The 25,574-nt window shown below is 44.2% G+C and overlaps 1 protein-coding gene across 1 annotated transcript; it reads right to left on the reverse strand.

Annotated features, from left to right (window-relative positions):
* Nucleotides 1–9,215: 9,215 nt before the first annotated feature.
* Nucleotides 9,216–20,691, reverse strand: LOC101835477 (zinc finger protein 14). The gene is made up of 4 exons (XM_040742185.1): nucleotides 20,201–20,691; nucleotides 15,564–15,690; nucleotides 15,298–15,358; nucleotides 9,216–14,417 (listed from the first exon to the last, which is right to left on the reverse strand). The coding sequence occupies exons 1-4, from the start codon at nucleotides 20,201–20,203 to the stop codon at nucleotides 12,419–12,421; spliced, it is 2,190 nt and encodes a 729-aa protein (XP_040598119.1). The 5' UTR covers nucleotides 20,204–20,691; the 3' UTR covers nucleotides 9,216–12,418.
* Between the last annotated feature and the right edge of the window lie 4,883 nt (nucleotides 20,692–25,574).

The raw sequence follows: 25,574 nt of genomic DNA on the forward strand, positions 1-25,574 counted from the left end.
CCAGCTCAGATAGAGGCTGTTTGCTTTTGCATATGGATTTGGATTCCTTGGTGATCTTTGGGGGACTCAGAGATCTGGTCATCGCATACATGAGCTAGTAATAATTGGATTGCTTTGTGTTTTTGACCCTGACCTAATGAATCTGTCACTCAGCTATGTGTCCTTATAAACTTTAGATTGTTCTCCAGGGTTTTTCATCTCAAAGCTGTTATCAAAGCATCTGTTCTAACCTGAAGTTATTTTGAGGCTTCTTTTCAGCTATGATGCCCATTGAAACCTGTGATTGCATCTTTCAACATTTAGATTAAAGAAATTCAAGCCAGCCTGGTTGTTTTTCTGCTTCCTTCCTTCCTTTCTTTCTTCCTTTTTTTCTTTCTCTTTTTTTGCTTTTTGAGACAGGGTTTCTGTATAGCTTTGGAGATTTTCCTGGAATGCTCTCTGTAGACCAGGCTGGCCTCAAACTCACAGAGATCCGCCTGCCTCTGCTTCACGAGTGCTGGACTTAAAGGCGTGGCCACCACCACTCAGCTTCAATTGTTTTTCTTAATCATTAACCTGAAGTATGCAGGTACTGAGGTGAAACCCATAGGCCCTAGCTGTGTAACATTTCCTTGTATTTATTTTTATTAATCATCAAAATTTTATGTAAACTAACATTATTATTATCTATTAGACAGTACAGCTTAAGAGGAAATCATCCTCATACTAATCCACAGGTCAAAATGTCCAGTAGAACAGGATGGATCCATGAGACAACCACACTACATTACAGGCAGTAGGGATCTCCCCACGCCCATTCACACCATGCCAGACACCAGGGAAAGATGGCAGAGGCAAACACGGAGAGGCACAGCTGAAGCAAGAGACTTTCTGGAGTCTGTGGTCTCGGGGCAGGGCTTTGCCCACTGAGATTCATCCAACAGGGATTCACCTCCTGGTGGGCCGACCCCTCAAACTTCAATTGCTTCCAGCTGCTCCTCTGACAGGGCCTCCAGCAGTGGGGGCTATTCTCATTCAAGCTCCCTCACCCCAGTAGGCTCGTGCTGCATCATAATGCAAAATGCACTTGGCTCAACTCCAAAAGCCTCAAGGTCTCTTACAATCTTAACACTGTTTAGAAGTCCAGTGTCTTCTGAGACTGAAGGCAATCTCTTAACTGTAACCCCTGTAAAATCAAAAGGCAAATTACGTTCTTTCGACATATAATGGTACAGGACATGCATTACCATTCCCGAAGGGAGAAGTGCGGGAATACTGGACCAAAGCAAGACTAAAACCCAGCAGGGCAAACTCCTAAGGCTCCGTGTCTAATGTCAGAGACGTGGGTGACGCTGCCCTTTGGGCTTTGCTCGTCTGCCTTGGGCTGGTTCCGCTTTTCTCGGCAGACGGCCCACAGCTCTGGCACCTCTAACATGTTGGGGTCTCCAGTGCCATCCAGGCTTCTCTTTCACAGCTCCACAAAACAGCTTCTCGGGGCCTCCATGCAGGGACACTCTTGCCACACACCTTGCCTTGGAGGAGATTTCGGACCCTTTACTCATTCCTGGGAAACCAGAGCCGTGTGGATAATGATGTCACAGAGAGCGGTAAAGGACAGGAGTCCTTGCCATGAATAAGCTGGGAGGCGAGGACACCAGCGGTTGTCCTCTGAGTGACATACTCATGCCTGTACTCATTTGTACACAAAGATTTAAAAAAAGTTAAAGAAAAAATCTAAATGAAGTGACCACAGCCCAGTTATTCACTTGTAGGATGATTTCATGCATACACACATATTGTCATTTAAAATATTACTGTATTAACAATTTAAGTTTTTTTTTTCAGTACTGATGATTCAAACCACAGTTTCCTTCATGCTAGGAAAGTACTCTACCACTCAGCTAAATCTCCAGCCCTGGAGAATTCCCCTCACCTCCCCAAAACAGCCTCATTCTGTCCACTCAGGATCCAACCAAGAACAGTACCATTTTACACTCAAATGATGAAATAAAATTCTGAGAAAGTTTTATAAAACTGACACTTTATATCATTAACATCTCAAAAACAGACACAGATACACACAGGGGAGGCAGCTTGATTTACCCACAGTCCACAAGGAATCCATACTTGTTCCTAAGCTTAAGGAACACCTGTCTCAAGGCACTGGATGGCTGACAGAAGGGGAAGGTGAGCAGATAGGAAATTACATTATGGAGCCTGCAAAAGCCTTATTACTCATGCCCCACAATGTGAACAAGCTCAGTTCTAACCAGCAACCATTCACTGCAAGTAGGTTATAACCCGTGATCTTTTCCCTACATCCTTTGTTTTTAAAAAGCCATGTCTCCACCTGCCTACTGCTAGGAATACAGCTGTGCACGCCACTTGACTTCTTACAGTCTTTAAACTTTTAAAAATTACTTTTATATGTGTGACTGTTTTTCTGGTGCCTGCAGAATCCAGAAGAGAGTGCTGGATCCCCTGTAATTGCAGATAACTGGAGAGCAGTCCATGCTTTTAACCACTAAGCCAAACATCTGTCCTTTGACACTTAAGATGATGAAACCCTGCTATCTTTGTACCTTTGATTTGTGAGAAATAAAGTATCCAAATGCCTGTTATCTTAAGAATGGTTGCCTAACTCATCAGTAATGATAAAATATTAGGCAGAATTCCTTCTGTTAATTTCTTTCTTCCAGGCCTGTACTTCTAACCAACACTCAGCACATAACTCCATTTCTAAGGTTAGGCTGACTACAGGGAAACTTTTAGTATGTCTGTTGGTTAGTTTTTATATTAACTTGACAGAAGCTAAAAGAGTGACTGCAAACCTTGCCAAGACAAGGTGGACCAGTCCTTCAGAAAATCCTGAGTCACAGAAAAGTCTGTCAGATGTGCTAGGCCTGTAGGCTGAAGATGCCCCTGCATTGCAGAGCAACCTTGGGTTACTGCCCAGGAAGCCAGCTGTTTCTCACATTTTTTGGAAGTCACTTGCTCAAACTTCCTGCGTACTCAGCTAGTATTATTTCCTTCTTGGGCCTCTGAGGGAGTTGAAGACTCGATAGTATAGTTATAGTTTTCCTTGTTTACCAAACTCAGAAAAGCAACTCACTAAAGATGTGTTAAGTGTAAAAGATTGAAAGACATTAAAAGATAATTTGATAATGCAAATTAGAATAGAAAATAAATTAGGCCAGACAGTGGTCATGTCTTTAATCCCAGCACTCGGGAGGCAGAGGTAGGCAGATCTCTGTGAGTTCAAGGCCAGCCTGGTCTACAGAGCGTGTTCCAGGGGAAGTCTCCAAAGCCACAGAGAAACCCTGTCTTGAAAAACCAAAAAAAAAAAAAAAAAAAAAAGAAAGAAAGAAAGAAAGAAAGAAAGAAGGTACAAGATGTTGAAGATATTGGACTCATCAAGAAAGAACAGAGCATTTTCTCTGAATTTGTCAAGTGCTATGGACTAGACATTGTTGATGTACTCATTGCCTGTATATATTGTATGTAGTTGTATTGTATGTTGTTATTATACGTATTGTATATATTTTTTCTTATATTAGTTATAAACTTTTTATTTTTAGACAAAAAAGGGCATTGTACAAATAAAGCTTGTCTGAAGACCAGAGGGTGGAGCTTGCCACTAGCTAACCACAGAGATCTGGAGGTCAGTACAGACAGACAGGAAGTGAGATAGGCAGAGAGAAGATATAAGTGGAAAGAAACAGGAACTTGCTCTCTTTTCCACTGGGAAACTAAGGAGGTAAAGGTGGCTTTGGCTTGCTCCTTCTTCTGTCTGCTCTCTTGGCATTTTCCTTTGTATATGACTCCTGGCTTTTATTGTTTAGAACAGTTAAGAACTCCATTTACACTAGGGTCATTTGGGAAGAGGGACTCTTGATGGGGAAGTCCTGTATATATGTCAATAAAGCACTGTTGGCCAATAGGGAAGCAAGATAGGTGGGACTAGGAGTCGAGGAGTATTCTGGGAAAGAGAGACACAGCAGAGACAATGTAGCCCGCCAGAGAAGTAAGATGTCCGGACCCTTTTCTCCGGTAAGAGAAATACTTAGATTAACAATTATGGGTTAGCCAGTAAGAAACAAGCAAACAGCCAACAGCTTCATAATTAATATAGACTCCTGTGTGTTATTTGGGGACTGCAACTGTGGCAGAGCCCAAGCGACTGGCGGGGGTGGGAGGTGGGGGGAACCAAAGCGGCTGGCGGAGGAAAACTACATGTTATAGACTCTCAATTGAGAAAACGATTCCATTAAGATTGGCCTGTAGGCAGGTCTAGGGGAGGGTGTATTTTCTTAATTTGTGATTTATGTAGGTAGGCCCAGCCCATGGGGTGGTGCTGCCCTGGGGCAGGTGGTGCTGAGGTATATAAGAAGGCATGCAAAGCAAGCCGTGAGGACAAAGCCGACCAGCAGTGCTTCTCCATGCTTGTGCTTCAGCTCCCAACCCTAGGGTTCTGTCCTGCCGAGTTCCTCAGTGAGGACATCATGGAAGAAAAGCAAAGTAAAACCTTTCTTCCTCTAACTAAGACAGGGTCTAAGAGGTGAAATCGTTAAATTCCACCAACTCCTCCTTAACTTTTCTTTTCCTTCCTTCCTTCCTTCCTTCCTTCCTTCCTTCCTTCCTTCCTTCCTTCCTTCCTTCCTTCCTTCCTTCCTTCCTTCCTTCCTTCCTTCCTTCCTTCCTTTCTTAGATTTATTTATTATGTATGCAGTGTTCTGCCTGTGTATATCTCTACACACCAGAAGAGGGCACCAGATCTCAATATAGATGGTTGTGAGCTCAATATATGGTTGCTGGGCATTGAACTCAGGAGTTCTGAAAGAGCAGCTAGTGCTCTTAAACTCTGAGTCATCTTTCCAGCTCTTAACTTTTCTTTTTTTTTTCTTTTTTTGGTTTTTCAAGACAGGGTTTCTCTGTGGCTTTGGAGGCTCGTCCTGGAACTCACTTTGTAGACCAGGCTGGCCTCGAACTCACAGAGATCCACCTGCCTCTGCCTCCCGAGTGCTGGGATTAAAGGCGTGCGCCACTAACGCCTGGCCTTAACTTTTCTTTAAAAAAAATATTGTGCTGGAGAGATGACTCAGGGGTTAAGAGCACTGACTGCTCTTCCATAGGACCCAGGTTCAATTCCTGGCACCCACATGGTGGCTCACAACTGTCTGTAATTCCAGTTCAGGGGGACTTGACACCCGTGGCAAAACACCAATGTGCATGAAGTAAAAATAAATAAATTTAAAAAATTAATCAGGCGTTGGTGGCACACGTTTAATCCCAGCATTCAGGAGGCAGAAGCAGGCAGAGACCTCTGTGTTCAAGATCAGAGAATTCCAGTACAGCCAGGGTGGTTATACAGAGACACCGTCTCAGGAAAAAAGTAAGTGTGAGTGCACAACATAGCACGTATGGGGTCAGAGGGCATCTCGTGTGGAGTCTGTTCTCTCCTTGCCCTGTGTGGGTCCTGGGGGTCAAACTCAGGCCATTCCTTTACCTCGGAATTGCCAACTTCCTTATATTGCTGGCTCCTTCCTACCCACAAGGCCTCATGTGTTTATGCTCTCCACCTAGCCTCTGTGGTAAGAATGGCTCCACAGGCCTATATATTTGAATACTTAGTCCTCAGTTGATGGAGCAATTTGGGAAAGATTAAAAGTCTGGCTTTTTTCGAGGAGGAGTGTCACTGGGGACTGGATGTGGTTTCAGAGGACTCGGGCCACTCCTACTGTACTTTCCGTGACACCTAATTGGGGATCAAGATATGAGTTCTCAACTGTTCCCACATCCATGTTTTTGCTCCATCATCATGGACTCTCACCCTCTGAAGCAGCCCAGCCAATTGCTTTCTTTTGTAAGTTGCCTCCCTCTTGGTGCTTGTCAGAGAAAAAGTAAGGTGTGTGTAGAATACACATTTTCATGTACTTATGCCCGGGGACACATCTGGAGGCCAGAGGAGGGAACTGGCACTCTCCTCTGTCATTCTTCACTTTATTCCAACAAGGTCTTTCTCTGAACTAACGCTTGCTAGGTGGGCAGCCAGCAGGCCTCAGTCACCCTCCCCTCCACTTACCAGAGTTGGGGTTACAGGAAAGCGGGAGACTATGTCCAACTTGCTACTGGGTCCTGGGATCCAAACCCAGGTCCTCAAGCAAGGGCTCTTACCCACTGTGGTGTCTCAACAGCATCCATGAAAAAACACTGCTCTCCAGTGTTGGGGAAGTCCTGTGCATTTGTCAATAAAGCACTGTCTGGCCAATAGGGAATCTAGATAGGTGGGACTAGGAGTCCAGGAGAACTCTGGGAAGGAGGAACACAGGGCAGGATGTAACCGCCATGGGGTAGGGAAGCCCGGAACTATTCTCCAGTAAGAGAAATACTTAGATTAACAATTATGGGGTAATTACTTAAGTCCGAGCTAGCCAGTAAGAAACAAGCAAGGCCAACAGCTTCATAATTAATATAGCCTCCTGTGTGTTTATTTGGGACTGATGCGGCACTAGAACCAGGCTGGCAGGAAGGCTTCTCTCCAGGAAAAAGCTTCTCTTTACACTCCAGAACTCCGGAGATGCTGGGCACTCACAGCTGCATTTCTCCCCTATTGCAGCCTTTCAAATGCGGTCATAGGATACCGTCAGCTGTACTTTACAACTTTATTATTAAGAGTTTCAAGCATGCATACAATGAAATATGATACCCTCAGCTGTATTTTAAAACTTTATTTTTAAGAATTTCATACATTTGCCTGATGGTTATGGCACACACCTTTAATCCCAGCACTCAGGAGGCAGAGGCAGGCGGATCTCTGTGAGTTCGAGGCCAGCCTGGTCTAAAAAGTGAGTTCCAGGACAGCCTCCAAAGCTACACAGAGAAACATCTTGAAAACAAACAAACATACAAAACAAAACAAAAAAGAATTTCAGGCATGCATACAATGGCTCCTCCCTGCATACAATGGCTCCTCCATGCATACAATGGCTCCTCCAGGCGTACAATGGCTCCTCCGTGCATACAATGAAATCTGAACACGTTTCTACCTCCATTTCCCACCTGGACCTCCGCCGTGTCCCACGCCTTCCCAACCTCGCGTCTTTTTCTGTTTTGATAATTTAGTAAGCGCTGTCCATGTGTGCACGAGTGTGGGGCATCGTCTGGAGTATGGGAAACCTACCGGTAGCCATGTCCTCAAAAAAGAGTGATCCTACCCTGGCCTGCGCTGCCCTGCCCCTTCCTTTCTCACTGGACAGCAGTCCATGGAGAGAAGCATCACTGGTCAAGCGCTAACTCAGTGTCCAGCCCTAAACGGGGTACCTACATTAACCGCTCCAGCCACCCCGCAGAGACAGAGGTGGGAAGGGTCTGGAGAAGGGCTGTCAAGGGCGGTCTTCTGGACGTGACACGGGTAGGGCACGGACTCAAAGCAGCTGAGGTGACCTGCACAACACTTACACCAGATCAAGTCTGTCCAGACATCGATTCCCAGGCCCCAGCCCTGACTGCGGGCCTACTGGGAGAGGATAGTTACATTTTTTTTAAATCAGTGCCTCCGGTCCAGAGTTACTAAGGACTGCCCCGGGAGATGCTTCTATTCCAACGCCAAACCACATCTATGGATTTCCCCTTTACAACGAATTGGGATTCCTCGGAAGGCCCTGGAAATTGAGTAACATAGTGTCAGGCTAAACACAGGCATGAAGGGACAAGCTGGTGTCTTTGGGTGTTTTTCTTGAGTCTAAGGACTCCCAGGAGCTGGGCTGCTCGGAGAAGACCCGCAGGCGGCTCCTTCACCCACCCCGCAGCCTCTCAGTGCAGGAGTCCCGGGCGCAGGTGAGCCTCGGCTCCCGCGGGAGAGGACGCTGGCGTTCGGGGGACGCTGGAGCAGAAGGACGGAGAGCCTCTCCCACCGCCCTGCCCACCCGCAGCTCACGGAGTCTGCAGCCGGGGCTCCAGTGGCCGCACAAGAGGCTCCCGGGTCAGTGACCCGGACAACACCCTGACAGGACAGCAGTGCCAGGAAGAAACGCTCCACCCGCTGGTGCTCCGGACAGAACAGTTCCGACTGCGCGCATGGCCCTGACTGGCTAGTGTTGCTGACCCGAGTGACTGGACAAGTGACCAAGGATCAGGAGCCCAAATGACAGCTCCCTGCAGATTTTCTCAGAGAAGGCTTCCTGTGGCCTATGCAATAAGTGCATTTAACCAGAGCTAGCAGCCGGCTCTGCGGAGCCAGGCATCTGCTTTTCCAGCCCCGGAGAAAAAGAAGAGCCGTTTAGGCAGGTGGGATACACAGGAACAGGACCAACGAGGCGATGTTAAGCTTGAGTAGTTTGGGACGAGGCAGTTGACTTTATAGACTGGGCTTGTGTCAGTATTTCCTTTCACTCTGTTCGATTTCAGTCAAGAAAGGGAAGTAAGAGAATACGATTATTTAGTGCATAGAGGGACTGGAGGTATGTGCCGACAACATTCCACGAAGGAAAGGAAAACAGGGCTCTGGTGAAGCGGCTCCACAGCATGACAACTTAAATTAGGATCCCTGGCACTGACGTTAAAAGCATGGCGGCCGGTGACTACAATGCGAACTGAGAACGTGACGGTGTGGTGGGACACAGACGGGTGGATCCTCTGTGGGTTTGCTGTCCAGCCAGTCTAGCCCGATGGTGAGCTACTGGTGTAGAGACAGACCCCGACTCTAAATAAATAAATAGGATCGAGGGTAACAGAAAAAGATGTCCAGCAGGGGTAGTGGCACCCGTTTTCAGCCCAAGCATTAGGGAGGCAGAGGCAAGTGGGTCTTGGTGAGTAAGAGGCCAGCCTGGTGGTCTACAGGGCAAGCATCAGGAAGTCAAGTCAGGGGTACACAGACAGACCTTGTCTTGAAAAAAGAAAAACGACATTCTACCTGGCTTCCAAACAGACACACATGAACACATGCATCTACACACACACACACACACACACACACACACACACACACACACACACACACACACACACGGAGGGGATGGAGATGAAGGGGGGTGAGATAAATATTTGACTTAGCTCAGAAAACAAATAAGCTGTACCCAAAGTCTCAGGATAACTAAGCACTTAGAAGGCTGAGCACATTCCCCAACCCGAGAAGCAATACAACTAAAATAAAGCCCTAGAACAACCACTAGGAAGGTTGTAACTTACGGGCCATCACAGCTGTAAGGGAGGGCGCAGTAAAACACTGAACAAGGCCGACGTATTGGTGGATTTATTGCAAATATGGAACTGCAGGGTGACTATCTGTCGGGTGGTAGAGAATCATGGGAGCAGAGAGGATAGAGAAAATGCTGGGGAAAGTCTTGCTATAAAAAGTAGCTGTAGCTAGGCCATGATGGGGTACACCTTTAATCCCAGCACTCAGGAGGTAGAGACAAGTGGATCTTTGAGAGTTTGAGTCCAGTCTGGTCTACAGAGTGAGTTCCAAGCCAGCCTCCAAAGCCACAGAGAAACCCTGTCTCGAAAAACCAAGCAAGCATCGAACCAACCAACCAGCCAAAACAGACTGGGTGTGGGCAGAGAGGTGTGTGAAGTTAGGGGTGAGAAGAACTAGGAGGATACCCTGGCTGCAGGAAACCATTCAGCCAGCACCCTTGAGTTTAGCTTGAGCTGAACCCAGACTGTCATTTAGGACAAGTGGCACTGCCATTTTGGGAGGCTTGGGACCTTACAATGGCATTGTCCCTCCTTCCCAATGTGTCAATTTCTATCCTTCCTAAGAAAAGCCTCACTCACTACACATCATGGTTTCTCCCTAAGCAGGCTGTCAAATTCATAAACTCCAGGAGACTGCCTAGGGGACCTCCCTAAACCTCATTTTCAGTTTGTCTCCCCTCATTTCCTAAGATTGAATTCAGGTTCCTGATCATGCTAGTTAGGGACACCTCGGCTGAGCTATACACCCAGCCCACAGACTCCATTAATCTACTGACGGTAAAGAGTGACTCCAGCAATTCCACCAATTGCAAAACCTACAGGTGCTTCAGAAAAGTCGGCCTGTATTCAGGGTGACCGCCTCGGAGAAGACAAACTCAGATGTGGATCTGCTTTCTGGTGTTCTGTAGCTTTCACTGTTAGCATTTCTGAGTGTTCTGAGCAGCTGGAGGCCACGTGTAAGGGAGGACAGCTTTCTAGAAACCTCTAAAAGGAACTCCCATCGCTCTCCCTTTTAGTCTTTTCTTGGAGGGGGGACAGGGGTTGAGACAGGGTTTCTCTGTGGCTTTTGGAGGCTGTCCTGGAACTTGCTCTGTAGACCAGGCTGGTCTTGAACTCACAGAGATCTGCCTGCCTCTGCCTCCGGAGTGCTGGGACTAAAGGCGTGGCCACCACCGAATGGCTTCCCTTTCAGTCTTAATGTGAGCCCCAGCTTGGAATCTCTGGACTCAACTCTCTGCCTTCTATTCCAAGTTATGCTGCAAATGAGACACGGCAGTGAACACAACTGTATAGAGACTAGGGGATTACTGGATTTTCTTTCTGAATTTGAGAATAAATTGAGGTGCTGAGAAGTTGGGACTTCAGATGCGCTTTCCTGCTGTCTTTTTAAATTGTCATTGGGTACTAGTGACAGGTTTTCTGCATGCTATTAAAAAAATCAGCACCAGTTATTGTATATAACAGCAGAATGACATACACATGTATGTTTTAAGTCACAAATCACAGGAAACATAAACCTGACAGTACTGAAAAATAGAAACCTTAGGTTCCATACTCCCAATGGAAATGAGCTCACACAGCATAGGAAATAAACCAATTAGCATGGCATAAATCCTAAACCATCTACATATAAGACAGCAGTCATGTCACCAGGCAGGGCTGCCTGCAGTGACTCAGGGTTCATATCCATGTTTCTCACTGTTGACGCAGGGTTGAGGAGGTACTGAATCCAGAAATGTGATAAACAACGAGGACACCGTTATGTAGCCACAATTTTCCTCACAAGAGATAGACATTCCAGATCCCGTTACCTGTCATCATTCAAGTGCAATTAATACATGGTTAAAGGTGCCATTACTTGTTAGCACATGATAATAATATGACATTAAAGGAAAATACTGGCAAAGTCACATATTCTACCTAATAAATGATTATGGTAGGATACTTGCAGATATCTTCAGATTTGACAATCTGAAAATTGGCTAAAAGTAGTTGAGCACTCTAACGTGCAAAGTCTTCAAGAAAACATATGTCAGAGTACAAAACAAAATATATAGTGACATGAGATCTGAGAAGAAACCAACTGGACTGCATCGAAAGACCTAGTGCAAGTAGCACATCTACGCTTTGTCATTTCCAGAAGTGGTTAGGTCAACAGGGCTTCACCAAAGGGTTAAACCCGGCGTGTGCTCATGAACGTGCTGTTGGGCAGTGGTGAGATGCAGGACGAATGACTGGCAGAGTGTGTCCTTATGTCTTCTACTGGCCTCTTCTTTGAATACACTCTTCTTACTTTTGTGTGTACAATGATAAAAACTCCTGAACTTGGTGACTTCTCTGCCATGACAGACTGTGAGGCAAAGGGAAGAAATTCTCGCCCTTAAGTTGTTTCAAGTATTTGGCATTAATTAGCAATAAGAAAAAGTACAGAAAAGAATCAGTATAAACAAAGATAAGCCAGGCATGGTGGCTCACGCCTTTAATCCCAGCATTGGGTAGGCAGAGGCAGGTGGATCTGAGTTGTATGCCAGCCTGGTCTAAGGAGCTAGTCCCAGGACTGCCAGGGCTACAGAGAAAACTTGTTTGAAAAAACAAAACAGCCCCCCCAGCTCCTCCCAAAACCAACAAAGTACAAGACAAAAAACATCAAAGAAGCTGCCACATGATCTCAACAGAGAAATCCTAACAATGAAACTTCATTGTCAACAGCTCATTAATATTACTCCAAAAACATATTAGAAACACATTTGATTTACATATGGATCCACCATGAAAAGAAATATACCAACTTGACTATAAAAAAGACACTACCTTTGAAATTCATGCCTCACTCCTTAAAGAAACCTTAGAGATAAAGTCATCTGAAAATTTGTTTACAAGAGTAAAAATTAGAAGTAAACATCCCAGAGACTTATCTTCTGAATTATTGACCAATTAATGCAATATTCTTTCTCAAGCTCATTCACAGGAATGTTTAAAAAATTATGAATTCTCTTACTTAAGGAATTTTCACAAAACCTTGAAAATTGTTTTACAGTTATACAAGTTTTGATACTGAGTACATTCTCAGAGGTCGGTCAACTGACGAGATATCTGCACATTCATTTAAGGTTATTCACTATGGTATATAATATCATGTCTGTGAATACAACCAAGATGACTAAAGACATTCCTACAGACAACATGACACTGGTTCTCTGTTCTATGTATTGCTATGTTACGGATACTTTTTCGTGTTCTACACTTAGGAATTCCTTCTAGTGTGAGTCTTCTCATGTATTTTAAGGGAACTGGAACGAGTAAAGGCTTTCCCACATTGCTTGCAAATGTAAGGCTTCTCACCAGTGTGAATTTGTTCATGTCTCTGACAGTCACTTAAAGTATAAAAGGATTTCCCACACTGTTTACATACAAAAGGTTTCTCTCCACTGTGAATTCTTTCATGACGTCGAAGGGAACTGTGACCAGTAAAGGCTTTCATACATTGTTCACACTTATATGGTTTCTCTCCAGTGTGAATCCGTTCATGTATTCTAAACTTACTAAAAGAAATGAAGCCCTTCCCACACTGCTCACACACATAGGGCTTTTCGCCACTGTGAATCCTTTCATGATTTCGAAGGGCACTGGGATTAGTAAAGGCTTTCCCACAATTCTTACAGACATAGGGTTTCTCACCAGTGTGAATTTGTTCATGTCTCTGACAACCACTTAAAGAAGAGAAACCTTTTCCACAATGCTTACATACATAGGGTTTTTCTCCACTGTGAATTCTTTCATGTCGTCGAAGCGAACTATGATCAGTAAAGGCTTTCCCACATAGTTTACATACACAGAGTTTCTCTCCAGAATGAGTTGATTCATGCTTTCGAAAGTTACTGGAAGAAATAAAACCTTTCCCACATTGTTTACAAACATAAGGTTTCTCCCCACAGTGAATCCTTTCATGGCATCGAAGGGAGGTGTGGCGAGTGAAGGCTTTCCCACACTGCTTACATACGTAGGGTTTCTCCCCACTGTGAATCCTTTCATGGTATCGAAGGGAACTGTCAACACTAAAGACCTTCCCACACTGCCTACATTTATAGGGTTTCTCTCCAGTGTGAGTCCTTTCATGTATTCGAAGGGTACTGGAAGAATTGAAACCTTTTCCACACTGCAAACATACATGGGGTTTCTCACCACTGTGAATCCTCTCGTGATAGCGAAGAGAACTTAGAGTAGTAAAGGCTTTATCACACAGCTTACACACATAGGGCTTTTCTCCAGTGTGACATCGTTTATGTGTTTGAATGGAATTGTAATAACTGAAGGCTTTCCCACACTGCTTACAGACATAGGGTTTCTCTCCAGTGTGACATCGCTTATGAGTTTGGAAGGAATAGTAGTAAGTGAAAGCCTTCCCGCACTGTGTACACACATAAGGTTTTTCTCCAGTGTGAGTTCTTTCGTGGTCTTGAAAGTTGGTCAAATAACTGAAAGCCTTACCACATATATTACATCTGTATGGTTTCTCTCCAGTATGAGTACGTTCATGTCTTCGAATGTTACTCAGAAAAGAAAAGGATTTCCCACATTGTGTACACAAATAGGGTTTCTCTCCAGTGTGAGTTCTTTCATGTTCTTGAAAGTTAGCCAAACAAGTGAAAGTTTTATTACATATATTACATTTGTATGGTTTCTCTCCAGTGTGAGTTCGTTCATGTCTTCTAATGTTACTCAAAAAAGAAAAGGTTTTCCCGCATTGTTTACATATGAAGGGTTTCTTTCCAGCGTGGATCTTTTCAACATACTGAAGAAAATCGGGATAAGTAAAGGCATTATAATGCTGCTTATCCATACATATTTCTTCTCTAGCTTCATTATCCACACGTATTTGAATGTAACCATTACTTTTGAAGATTTTCTCACACTGGTTAAATTCACAGAATCTCTGTTCAGTGTCAGTGTCTTCATGCTTCAGAAAGCATTCTGGATAAATGAAGGCTTTCTCACATTTCCCAATCTTATAGAGGCTTTCTCCACCTAGCTCATATTGATGCAGTCTCTGTGTAGTCTGAAGAGGCACAGACACATTAAGAGAGGAATGACCGATGAGCATGTTGTCTTCATACACATGGCTTTCACAAATCACTGTTCTATGAGACATTTTCCTGTTCACAATGCTGTTTGGAATCTGTCTGGAGATTTCTTCACATTCACTACCTTTGTTATGCTCCAACAGTCTTTCTACAACTTCATTTCTATTAAAACAAAAAAAAAAGTTAACCAGTAAAGTTATAAATTTCCCTACCAGCACAATTCCTGAGAATTTATTTCTGAATATGATTGGAGGTTCTATAGGATGTAGAGAAAGGTAATATCAAGACACTGTATTCACATAGGGTTTCTTTTTGTGCTAACATTTATTTATTTACTATTTGTGTATACACATGCTATGGTGTACACATAGAAGTTAGAGGGCAGCTTGGAGATGATTCACTTCTACTATGTAGTTTTCAGGGATTGAACTCAGGTCATCAAGTTTGGTAGTGAATACCTTTATCTGATGAGTCATTTTCCTAGCCTAGTCATATGGAACTTTTAATACCTTCCACAGGTTAATTATTTTGGAAAAGATGAATGTCTAGGTCTTACTTAGTTTTGAGGTCAATCTCTTGCTACAATGCATGGGCTACCTTCAAAATCAACACTCCTTCAGATTCCTCATAGCTGGGAATGTGGGCATGAGTGATCACAGGTAAATGTACTGGATTATTCCTTATGCAAAATGCTTAAGCAAAAACTATTCTCTAATTTTTTGATATCTTAAAGCTTGTTTTCAGAGCAAACATAAAATTTCTTTATATTTTATGCATACTCAAAGCCCGAAGAAAGGAACACACATTGTTTTTCATTAACTTTGTTGGTTGGAAAAAAGTTTGTATATACAAAACGATTAGAAAGTATCACTTGCGTCATCATGGCAATAGTGCAAATATTTTCAATCCTATATGCACTTTTGGAGACAAATGCTTTAGATTACATCACCTTGAAGCTGGGCCTATTTGGATAGCTGTCTTGATTTTAAAAACTGACCATTTCCAGATTATGAGACATATTATCATGGGTTGGCAAAGTTACCTTTGATTTCTTCTAGAATATCTATGGTCATTGTCTATGTGCTGGTCTTCATGTGTTCTTCCTAGAATACAGATCCAGAGAAATCTGATTTACTTACGTAGTTATTGCAGAAATACCAGAGTCTATGTCAATTCATGGTATAACATGACATGCTTGATATAGTCATCAAATTTACCCTTTCCATATTCTAAATCATGGAGCAACATTTTTGAGCAAGACAGACTTATAATCTGACTGACTTAGTAAAAGTATGATCTCATACATACCTATAGCAGCTAGGTTCCTGAAGGTTTCCTCCATCACATCTCTGTGCAGCTTCTTTTGGGAAGGATCTAGTAAAGCCCACTCCTCCACAGTGAAGCTTACAGCCACATCTTCAAAGGTCACAGAGTCCTAAAATGGCCGAGATGTTTTGAGAAGAAAAGATAAGACACATACCACTGAAAATCTGTGAGTGTCCTCTAAATGTTTAACACATATCCTGATCATTACATTCTCATTTTACATCCTAACTGTGCTCTCTAACTAAGCATTCCCACATTAGCTTTGAGCTCTTGGTAAAGCACAGAACAGCAATAATGAAATACCAAGTATGATACTGGAACTTACAATTTTTACTGGTGTACAGGCCTTTATCATTTCCCCCACAATATGACTACAAGTGCAGATATGTGGTAACAACCAGCTGCTTTAAAATCACATATTTTAAGAATAAATTATGAGGGTGAGTGTCCTCATCCAATACTAGTTCCTATGACCATAATTAATGTTCTGCCTCATCGTAGACACACAATGAACCTAAGTGACAAGATTTAATTATATGATCCTTGCTATAAAAATAAACCTTTCAAAAAGTATAAGTTACTTTTCTCATTATTGTGACTAAATAACTATTCATGAAAGATTTACTTTGAATCATGTCTTGAGAGGGTAGAGTCTGTTGTGGGGGGCAGGCATGGCAGAATTCATGGGGGATAGGATCATGTAGCAGAGACTCTTCATCAGTTATGATCAGGAAACAGAACAGGGAATGCTGGTTTCTACTTGGATTTTTTCCTTTTTCCTCTTTTATTCAGTTTGGCATCTTAGCCTGTGGTTATGTGTAATGGTTAGTGATGAGTAACTAGGCAGATGGGCATTTGGGTACACCTGTAGGGATTTATCTTGATTATGCTAACTGATGTTAAGACAATACATTTTAATTGTAGGTGAGAATATCCCTGGCCAAGGGATTCTGGACTGTATAAAATGAAGAAAGTGAGCTGAACACTAGCATGCATTCATTACTTTCTTCTTCCGACTTCAGATATAATGTGATCAGCTGCTTCAAGTTCCTGCTCCTCTGACTTTCCCATCAGGGTGAATTACATCTTGAACTGTGAGTTAAACCCTTCCTTTCTTAAATTGCATTCACCAGGGTACTCTACCATAACAACACAAAAAGAAAATAAGACAGGTACACAGATTTAGAGTGGGTATTCCCTTCTCAGTTACCCTTCTGCAAACACTCTCATAGACCCAGAGGTGTGTCTAACAGGTGATTCCAAATGATGTCAACTTAACAAGAAGACTATCACAAAAACCTTCAGTTGCTTTTGTTAGATATATTGGATAGGAATGCAAAGCTAATTAATATACCCCATTATTCAAGATAACATTAACAAACTGACTAAGAATGGATTATCAGTGCCTAGTCCAATCATCGTCAGGCTTTCTCTGGCAGCTGACAGGAACAGATTCAGAGACCTACAGTCAAACATTAGATGGGAATTGGGTAACCCATGGAAGAGGGGGAGGAAAGACTGTAGAAACCAGAGGGGTCAATGACACCAGGGCAACATGACCCACAGAATCAACTAAGCAGATCTCAAAGGTTTAAGTGGCAATCACAGGGCATGCATGGGTCTGTGCTAGGTCCTCTGCATGTATGTTATGGTTGTGAGCGTGGTGTTTTTGTGGGACTCATAACAGTCGGAGCAGGTGTATCTCTGACTCTTTTGCTTGCTCTTGGGACTCCTTTTCTCCTACTGGGTTGCCTCACCTAGTCTTGATATGAGGGTTTGTGCCTAGTATTATTGCATCTTGTCATGTTTGGCTGATATCCCTAGGAGGCCTGTTCTTTTCTGAAGGGGAATGGAGGAGGAATGGATGGGGGAGGGGAAGGGAGTAACTGTAATAGGGATATCTTATATGAAGGAAGAATTAAAAAAGGGATAGTGGAAGGGTCTAGGCAATGGCTCAGTATATAAAGCACTTGCTGTGCAAGCCTGAGTTTGAACTCCCAGAACTCAAGTAAAGCCAGACATGGTAAGGCATATTTATAATTTCAAATGCAGAATCCTATTAAAAAAATAAGTTAAATATTTTCTTACTGGAAACAGGAAGAATCAAGGCATAGTTACAATAAAATCAAAGCAAAAAACCAACATCCAGCAGTAGCAGTGTAAATCAAATCTTCTAGTTCAGTGTCAAAGGTCTAGGAACTCCTGTAGCATGATGTATGTAAAGACAGGAGAAGCCAGGAAGCTGGGTGGTGAGCCAGGTAGCCTGGCATATGCAACAAAGATTGTCATGTGACTTCAAACAAAAATTTATGTGTAAGAGTGCAACACACACACACACACACACACACACACACACACACACACACACACAGAAATGGATCATGGAAAAAAGTAACATTATTTAACCTACCCAAATGAAAACAAAAAGTTGGTTTATCACATAGTAGACATTTTACAACAAAGTCATAAACCACAATCTCTTTAATATAGAACAAAGGAAAAATAATACTTGGGAAACATACATTGTATTTCCCCTTCCTATCAGTGGATATCAAGCTATCCATTGAAACAGGAAAAAAAACTTCAATATTTTAAGATCACAGTCAAGTTTTGAATTTAAAACAATAAGAAATGGATGGAGACATTTAAACCTATGAATATTGGGTTAGGCTTTAAGATAGTAGGACAGGGATAACCAGTCCTAGTTTGATTCTGTACAGGACGAAGACAAGGCGACAGTTGAAACTGAGCTGCTGTGGGAGACAGCCCAGAAAAAGCAACCTTGGTGAATTTAACAGATTAGGGAGAAAAACAAAGCCGGAGAGGTGAAAGAGAATACAGTCTGGTGAAGAAAGCCATAGACCTGTGAAGAGCACAAATAGGTGACTGACAGGGAACAATTAACCAAAATGACATCCACAACACCACTTCCAGGGTGCCTACAATTTCAGAGAATGCCCTCTTCTGACCTCCACAGGCACCACCAGACAAGCATGTGGTGTATGTACACACACACACACACACACACACACACAGGCAAGATACTCACACATATATAACAAATATATTTTAAAAAGCATACTACTGGAACTAAAGATAGACTAACACTAATCTAATACTATTAGGTGATTTTAATACCCTGTTGTTTCCAATAGACAGGCCATTTGGACAAGAGATAGAAAAACATCAGAATTAAGTGTTAAAAGTCACAAATCAAGTCAATATAACAGTTATCTATAGAATATTCTGCCCAAATATATATTCTACTCAGCAGCCCATGGAAGCTTCTCCAAAATAGATTAATCCTGGTGCACAAAATCAATCTTAACAAAATCTGAAAGACTGAAATAAGTCCATGTATCCTACCTGACTACAATGCAATAAAACTTAAAATCAACAGTAAACAAATCTTTAGTAAGTGCATAAACTCAAAGAGATTAAACAACTTATTATTGAAGGAAGAATGGGCTAAAGAGGAAATCAAGAAAGAAATCAAAATTCCTGGAACTAAATCAAAATGAAAACACAAAACCTTTGGGACACATAAAAAAACCAAAGTAAAACATAACACAACAGTCTTGTGAAGGGAGTTTATAACTTCAAGTGCTATAAACTTCCTGGTGAAAAAACCAGGAAGCCTGTCTCCCTTACAGTTCACAAAGGAACCAAAATTCAGGTTAAAACTGTCTCTGAGCTTCGAGACCATCTCACCACACAGGCACAGCTGATGATATATCACTCCAGAAACGGAGCAGAGGAACTCTAAGTGGCCAAGAAATTTCATTTGGGGATCTCCACATTCATTATTTTCCTTCCTTCCATTTCTCGTTTGGCAAACAGCACGAGCTACAGGCTGTCCATCTCACAATGCCTTCTCTCTCGAGGAACATCCCCGTTCTTAGATGACGACATTTAAAATATCTATCCATTTTTTAACCTATTACTCAGCAGGATACAAACCAGCCAGAGACCCTCAAAACAACAACCTCATGAGTAATAACAAAATACTTAGGTAATGTTTCCTTAAGTTTCTCTCGTTTTTTTTTCTCTCCCAATTTTGTCACTTTTCATTTTTATTCACCCTCATCCTGAGCCAGAACAGGACAGTCTGACCTTAGAGGAAACTATTCCAGAGCTGAAGTTGCTACAGCTCCATCTTCTAAAAAATTGTCGCCCGTCCCTAAAAATCAAAACTCTTTTCTGCCCAACCCTAGAGATGCTTGCACATATTATAACTGAGGCTTCTCCGCTATCGCCAACACTCGCTTGAAATAAAAGTCACGCCCCACCTCGTCTCTCCTCCTACTTTAAGTCAACGTCCACAAGCGGCTCCAGGACGAAAACTACTTCACCGAGGGGGTCAGGCATCGATTCCCCTCTTCCCCTCCGGCCCCAACTACGTGTGCATGTAAACACCCACTTCTAGCGCGCTGGCCAAACAGCGAATACCTAAGAATCTGGGGGCGTTTAGCCCAAGAAGCACCTGGATCGGGACAAACTCACGGACTTCCGACGTTGCTGCAAAGACCTTGGAGACTCTCGGGACCCCGGCACCCGCGGGAGGCCACCCGGGAGCAGAGGGACCGAGGGCCCCGCCCTCCCGCCCGCCCTGCGCTCACCATGTCTGCTCCGGGCCCCCGGCGGCCCGGCAGCGGCTCGGGGCTCGCCCGTCAGCAGCCGTCGAGGCTCAGTCTCCCCGGGCTCCCGCGGCTGACGGACGCGGCGGAGAGGGACTTCCTCCCCGCTCGCCGTCGCGCCTGCCTGGGGCGGCCGACGCACGCATCGGGCACTAGGTCCGCACCCGCGCTTGCCCGGGGCCCTCAATCCCGGCCCTGCGCCCAGGTGTCACGCGGCCGCCGAGGGCGAGCCGTCCCCACTCCCGCTTCTGCGAGCGCGGGGCGGCGACGGGGGCGGCACCAGGGAGAAAGATGGCGGGTGAGGGACTTCCGCCCGCCCGCCCGCCGGCGCGCCCGCTCCCGCAGCTCGCGGGCCACCCCACGGCCTTCGCCATTGCTCCCGAGGTTGGCGGGCCCGCAGCTACAGAGGCTGGGCGACCCCCACTACCTCACTGGCCGCGACAACGCAATCCTGCGGCTGTCTCCCCGCAAGGAGCAAGGACGGCGGGTGAGGAACTTCCGCCCCGCCCCCGGCCATCCTGATTGGACGGCTCACACCGCCTTCCGCCTTTTGATTGGTGCTCACGCATTGAGTGACGGGAGGGCGATCCCGACCTCGTCCCTTTCCTGGTCGAAGACCAACCCAGCGTGGTGGGGAAGATGCCTTCCCAGCAGAATTTGCTCCTAGCTTCCCCGAGAGAAATTCGGCGTCTGTCTGTACTCAGAGCACCCTCTGGTTGCTGATTCCTGGAGATGAAGTCGTGAATGGGCACAGGAAGCCCCAGACCCAGTGTCCCATGGAGACTGCCCTTCACTTCAGAGAGCAAAGGGATTCTCGGGGAAGCTGGACGTGTTTACCGCCTGCCCGAGGGTTATGTTTTGTTTTGAGATCTCCATTCAGGTGTAGCCAGGAACTCACTCACTCACTCACTCACTCTCTCGTCTCTCCTCTCTCTCTCTCTTTGCTGTACAAAATAATTTTAGGGTGAGTCATAATGAAGCAAGACTGCGGTTTAAAAAGAGATTTTTAATGTAGATTAAACACTGGAGAGATGGTTCAGAGATTACGAAAACGGGCTGATCTTCCAGAGGACCCGGGTTCCAGCACCCAAGAGTGTGTCAATTTCAGTTCCAGGGGCCCTAACACCCTTTTGCGGCCTCAGTAACACCAGGCAGATATGTGGTGTACAGATGTACGTGCAGGTAAAACACCATAGCTATAAAATAAAAAACGTGGCTCCCCTGTTGTTAAAACGTTTAGGTTTATCCAGTAAGGAGACACAGACCGTGACTCAACGATCCCACGTGGAGTTTATTGGTGGACGGGGAGGGAAAAGGGGAGCAGAGAGAGAGAGAGTAAGAGCAAGAGCAAAAGAGTAAGAGAGAGGAAGAGGGGAAGAGGAGTAAGAGAGAGTAAACGGGCAGGGGTCAGTCCCTTAAAGGGGTCCTTTGCACCTGCCTGGTTCTCACGGAACTCTGGGCTGGCCAGAGTGTTGCCTGAGCGCATCCTGCCAGGTAACAGGGCAGGCCAGAGTAATGCCTGAACCTTTCATTCCCCCCCCCTTCCTGGGTTCTCTCTCAGTTTAGTTTCTGCTTCCATCCATTTACCGCAAATTTCAGTTTCATTTTCTTTACAGCTTAATAGAATTCCCATTGTGTTTTGTACACATTTTTGTTATCCACTCATCCGTTGAAAGACATTTGGTTGTTTGTATTTCCTACCTAATACGAATAAGGCAGCAATGAGCGCGGCTGAGCAAATCTGTAGGACAGTTTGTAGAGTCCTTTGGGTGTAAGCCAAGGAGTGGTGGGGCTGGGCCGCTTGTCTTCACAAGGTTTTGGTTTCTAGTATACTAAAATCAAATGTATTGAATGAGGTTGTCTTAACAGCAGTTTTCCCCCAGCCACATCCTCATTTCCACATGAAATGAGGAAATGGCCCGAACGGTTTAACTAGCATTGTTTTGAAAGACCCCGGCCCAGCCTACACAGGCAAGCTGAGGCTCATGGAAAATTCCGTTTCCCCCACAGCTCAGCTGAATAGTCATTTCTTTATCAGAAGGGAACTCTGCCCAGGGACACAGGTGTCTATAGCCAGCCCAGCAAGACTGGGCAAGCACAGAGACCTCCTATTGTTCCTCAGATAGGGCCAAGGCCGAGACTTGAGTTCTGAGAGAAACCTTAATTGCCCTCGTTCTGAGCCCTAGCCTCATTTAAATTGCCCAATCAAGGTCCTGTAACTAGGCTTCTTGCTTCTGTACTCCGCTTTTTGCTATAAAAGGACCCCTGAGTCCCCAGCTCGGGGCTCTCAGTCCCGAGACTGAGATGCCCCGGGTACCCGTGTATTATCAATAAAGCCTCTTGCTGTTGCATCCAAGCTCGTGGTCTCGGTGTTCCTTGGGTTCGGGTCTCCCTCCCGTGAAAGTCCCCCGTTTGGGGTCTTTCAGTTTCTTCTTGCACTCTGTGCTTGCTTGGGAGGATTTATAGACCATGATAACTTGAGGGTCCCTTCAAAAGCACTTCCAACTTGAGGGCCTGTGAAATAGTTTCTGTCCTACCTGTTTATCAAGCCCCCTTTCTATTATTTACTGAACACATATTAATCCTTTATGAGTCTATTGTAATTGACTCATACATTGTTATAACCTTAGCTCTAGAAGTAATTTGGAGAGAATGGAAGGGAGCATTCTTTCTCACAGACTGGATCCCAAGCTTTTCATACTCGATGGAAATGAATTCTCACTTTTCCACAAAGTTCTCAAAGACAATGTTTGACTTAGTTCCAACACCATTACATAGTAGAGGGAGAAAATAATAACTTGCACTCCATTTGGTCTATTCAGTGTTTTATAGCAGGTTTATGTTAAATAAACTGATGGATGATGGATAACAAGTAGGAGTGAACACGGATAGTCGGATTGATAATAGTCTTCACACAGCTCCACAAATTAAAGAGTGATTTCTCCATGGGAAGAAATAGTTCATTATAACCCTTTTTAAAACAACAGTACAGTGATGTTTTCAAGTTCAGTAGTAAGTTCACAAATGAATTAACTTTTAAAATAACCATCAGGATTCATGGATGTGTTTTATCTTTGAACTTATGAAGAGAATTTTTACCTGATGTTAGCAAAATAATGTGCCATTTTGGGAAAAAGATGCACACTAGCAGCCCCACACTAGATGGACTATGGAGAACACCTCCACAGCTACTGTGACCTTCCCACAGGTAGATGGGGAAGAAAGTCCCCAGACACTGCAGGACACCAGCTCGCATGGATCTAAGTGTTTAGAATACATACGTGTCTTTTCACACACCTGAAATCCTTCCTCAAGGAAAAGATTCCCAAGAGCCAGCCAAAGCTTCAGGGACAGCCCTTGCTGCCATTGTAAGGAGTTCCACAAATAGACTAAGCTACACAATTGTCACATATATGCAGAGCACTTAGGCTGGTCCCATGCAGTCTCCCTGGTTGTTGGTTCAGACTCTGTGAGTCCCCATGAGCTGGGTAGCTGTTTCTTTGAACTTTCTTGGGATGTTTTTGCCTTTTCTGACTCCCACAAGCTCTCTTCCCTTTCTTCAGCAGGATTCCACGAGCTCTGTCCAGAGCTTGGCTGTGGGTCTCTGCATCTGTTTCGGTCAGTTACTGGACAAAGGCTCTCTCATAACAATTGGAGTCACCACCAATCTGGAAGATTTATATTTCTTTATACAATACCACAGCAAGACAATGCAGAGTGTGTTTCTGTAACACTGATGCAGGGTGCTGATCCTCGCCTGATAGATTTCAGTGAAAATATATCCCTGCACCACGCTGTTTCTAGGGGTAACACAACAATTGCCAGAAAACTGCCTGAATACCATGCAGATATTGAAGCCAAAGCAGAGGTACAAATCATTCAACTTCATTACCATGCACTTCCAACAGTGACAGTTGGATACTCGGATTCGTTTTGTACATTCCAAAGCTCAAGCACTGCCACTGAATCTATTTACAGTAAAAAAATTTCTCCAAATGTGTTTTTCATATTTTTGATAGGTAGTATAAGAGAACACAGCACAGCATATGTTGCCTCAGAATTTGACCTTTATTTTAAAATTCAATGAATAAAGTATTTGGGCCCACACACACTTCACATATACACAAATAATAACAATTAATTTTAAGGTAAATGTTTTTTAGAATAAACAGAACTTGGTTGCACTTAAGAAGTCGTGGATGTTGTCAGAGATGAAGCTGGAAAGGAAAACAAGAAAGGTCACAGGGGTGCTAGCAAATTTGGAAATTTGATCATTGAAGAAAACATACAATGGAGACTTTTTAAAAAATTTAACTTTTCTCAAATTTTCTGTGTACATAGTGGCAGGAGCCATGTGACTTCTTTGGGAAACAAGGCCTGAGACTGGCACAAATGACTCTCCTTGAGGCAAGACCCTGGAGAGCCTGGAGAGAGAGCCTGGAGAGAGAGCCTGGAGAGAGAGCCTGGAGAGAGAGCCTGGAGAGAGAGCCTGGAGAGAGAGCCTGGAGAGCCTGGAGAGAGAGCCTGGAGAGAGAGCCTGGAGAGAGAGCCTGGAGAGCCTGGAGAGAGAGCCTGGAGAGAGAGTCTGGAGAGAGAGCCTGGAGAGCCTGGAGAGAGAGTCTGGAGAGAGAGCCTGGAGAGCCTGGAGAGCCCGACCCACTTGGCGAGAACCGTGGACACATGCTTCTGGGTGTGACTCCGGGAGCGTGTGTGCTACATGCTCTCCTTGCTTATACTATGCTGGCCACACTGCTGGCCTGACTGAGTCACAGTAGGCCATGAAGATTAGGGATACATATTTGCATAACTGTTCTGGAAATAATGTTTTTAACCACAAGAGTCTTTGAGATATGTTATTAAATAGATGGAATCAAGAATTAATGGGAACAGTCTAGAGATAGGGAATGAAGCAGAATCATAGAAATCTACAGTGTCCTCATTTCTAATACCATGCCAATATCCTAACAGGTTAAGAGAGACAGACATAAGGACAAGGGATAAATATCTCACTATTAAGAGTCAGTTTCCAAGTAATGTTGCCTATAGGATAAATGGAAAAACCTGGTATATCCCCAGAGGAGGGAGAGTAGAATAGAATGTAGAACGGATTGATTCAGTTTCGGCTGGTGAGTTGATTGTGAGAACTCAGGCACTATCGGATGTAAATATTAACCAGAAGAGACAAAGCTGTCTCTCACCCTGCATGATGCTGTAACCTCGTATGCTGCCAATACGCACACTGTTCTACCTCTGTGTGTGCCTAGTTAGACAAGTTCCTTTGTAGCTTGCAAAACTGCTTATGCTTCTAACAGAGTTATAGATTATGTTATATATTATACAGGTAATGATTACCAGT

Source organism: Mesocricetus auratus, unplaced genomic scaffold, assembly GCF_017639785.1.
Source record: "Mesocricetus auratus isolate SY011 unplaced genomic scaffold, BCM_Maur_2.0 Super-Scaffold_6731, whole genome shotgun sequence".
NCBI lineage: Eukaryota > Metazoa > Chordata > Mammalia > Rodentia > Cricetidae > Mesocricetus > Mesocricetus auratus.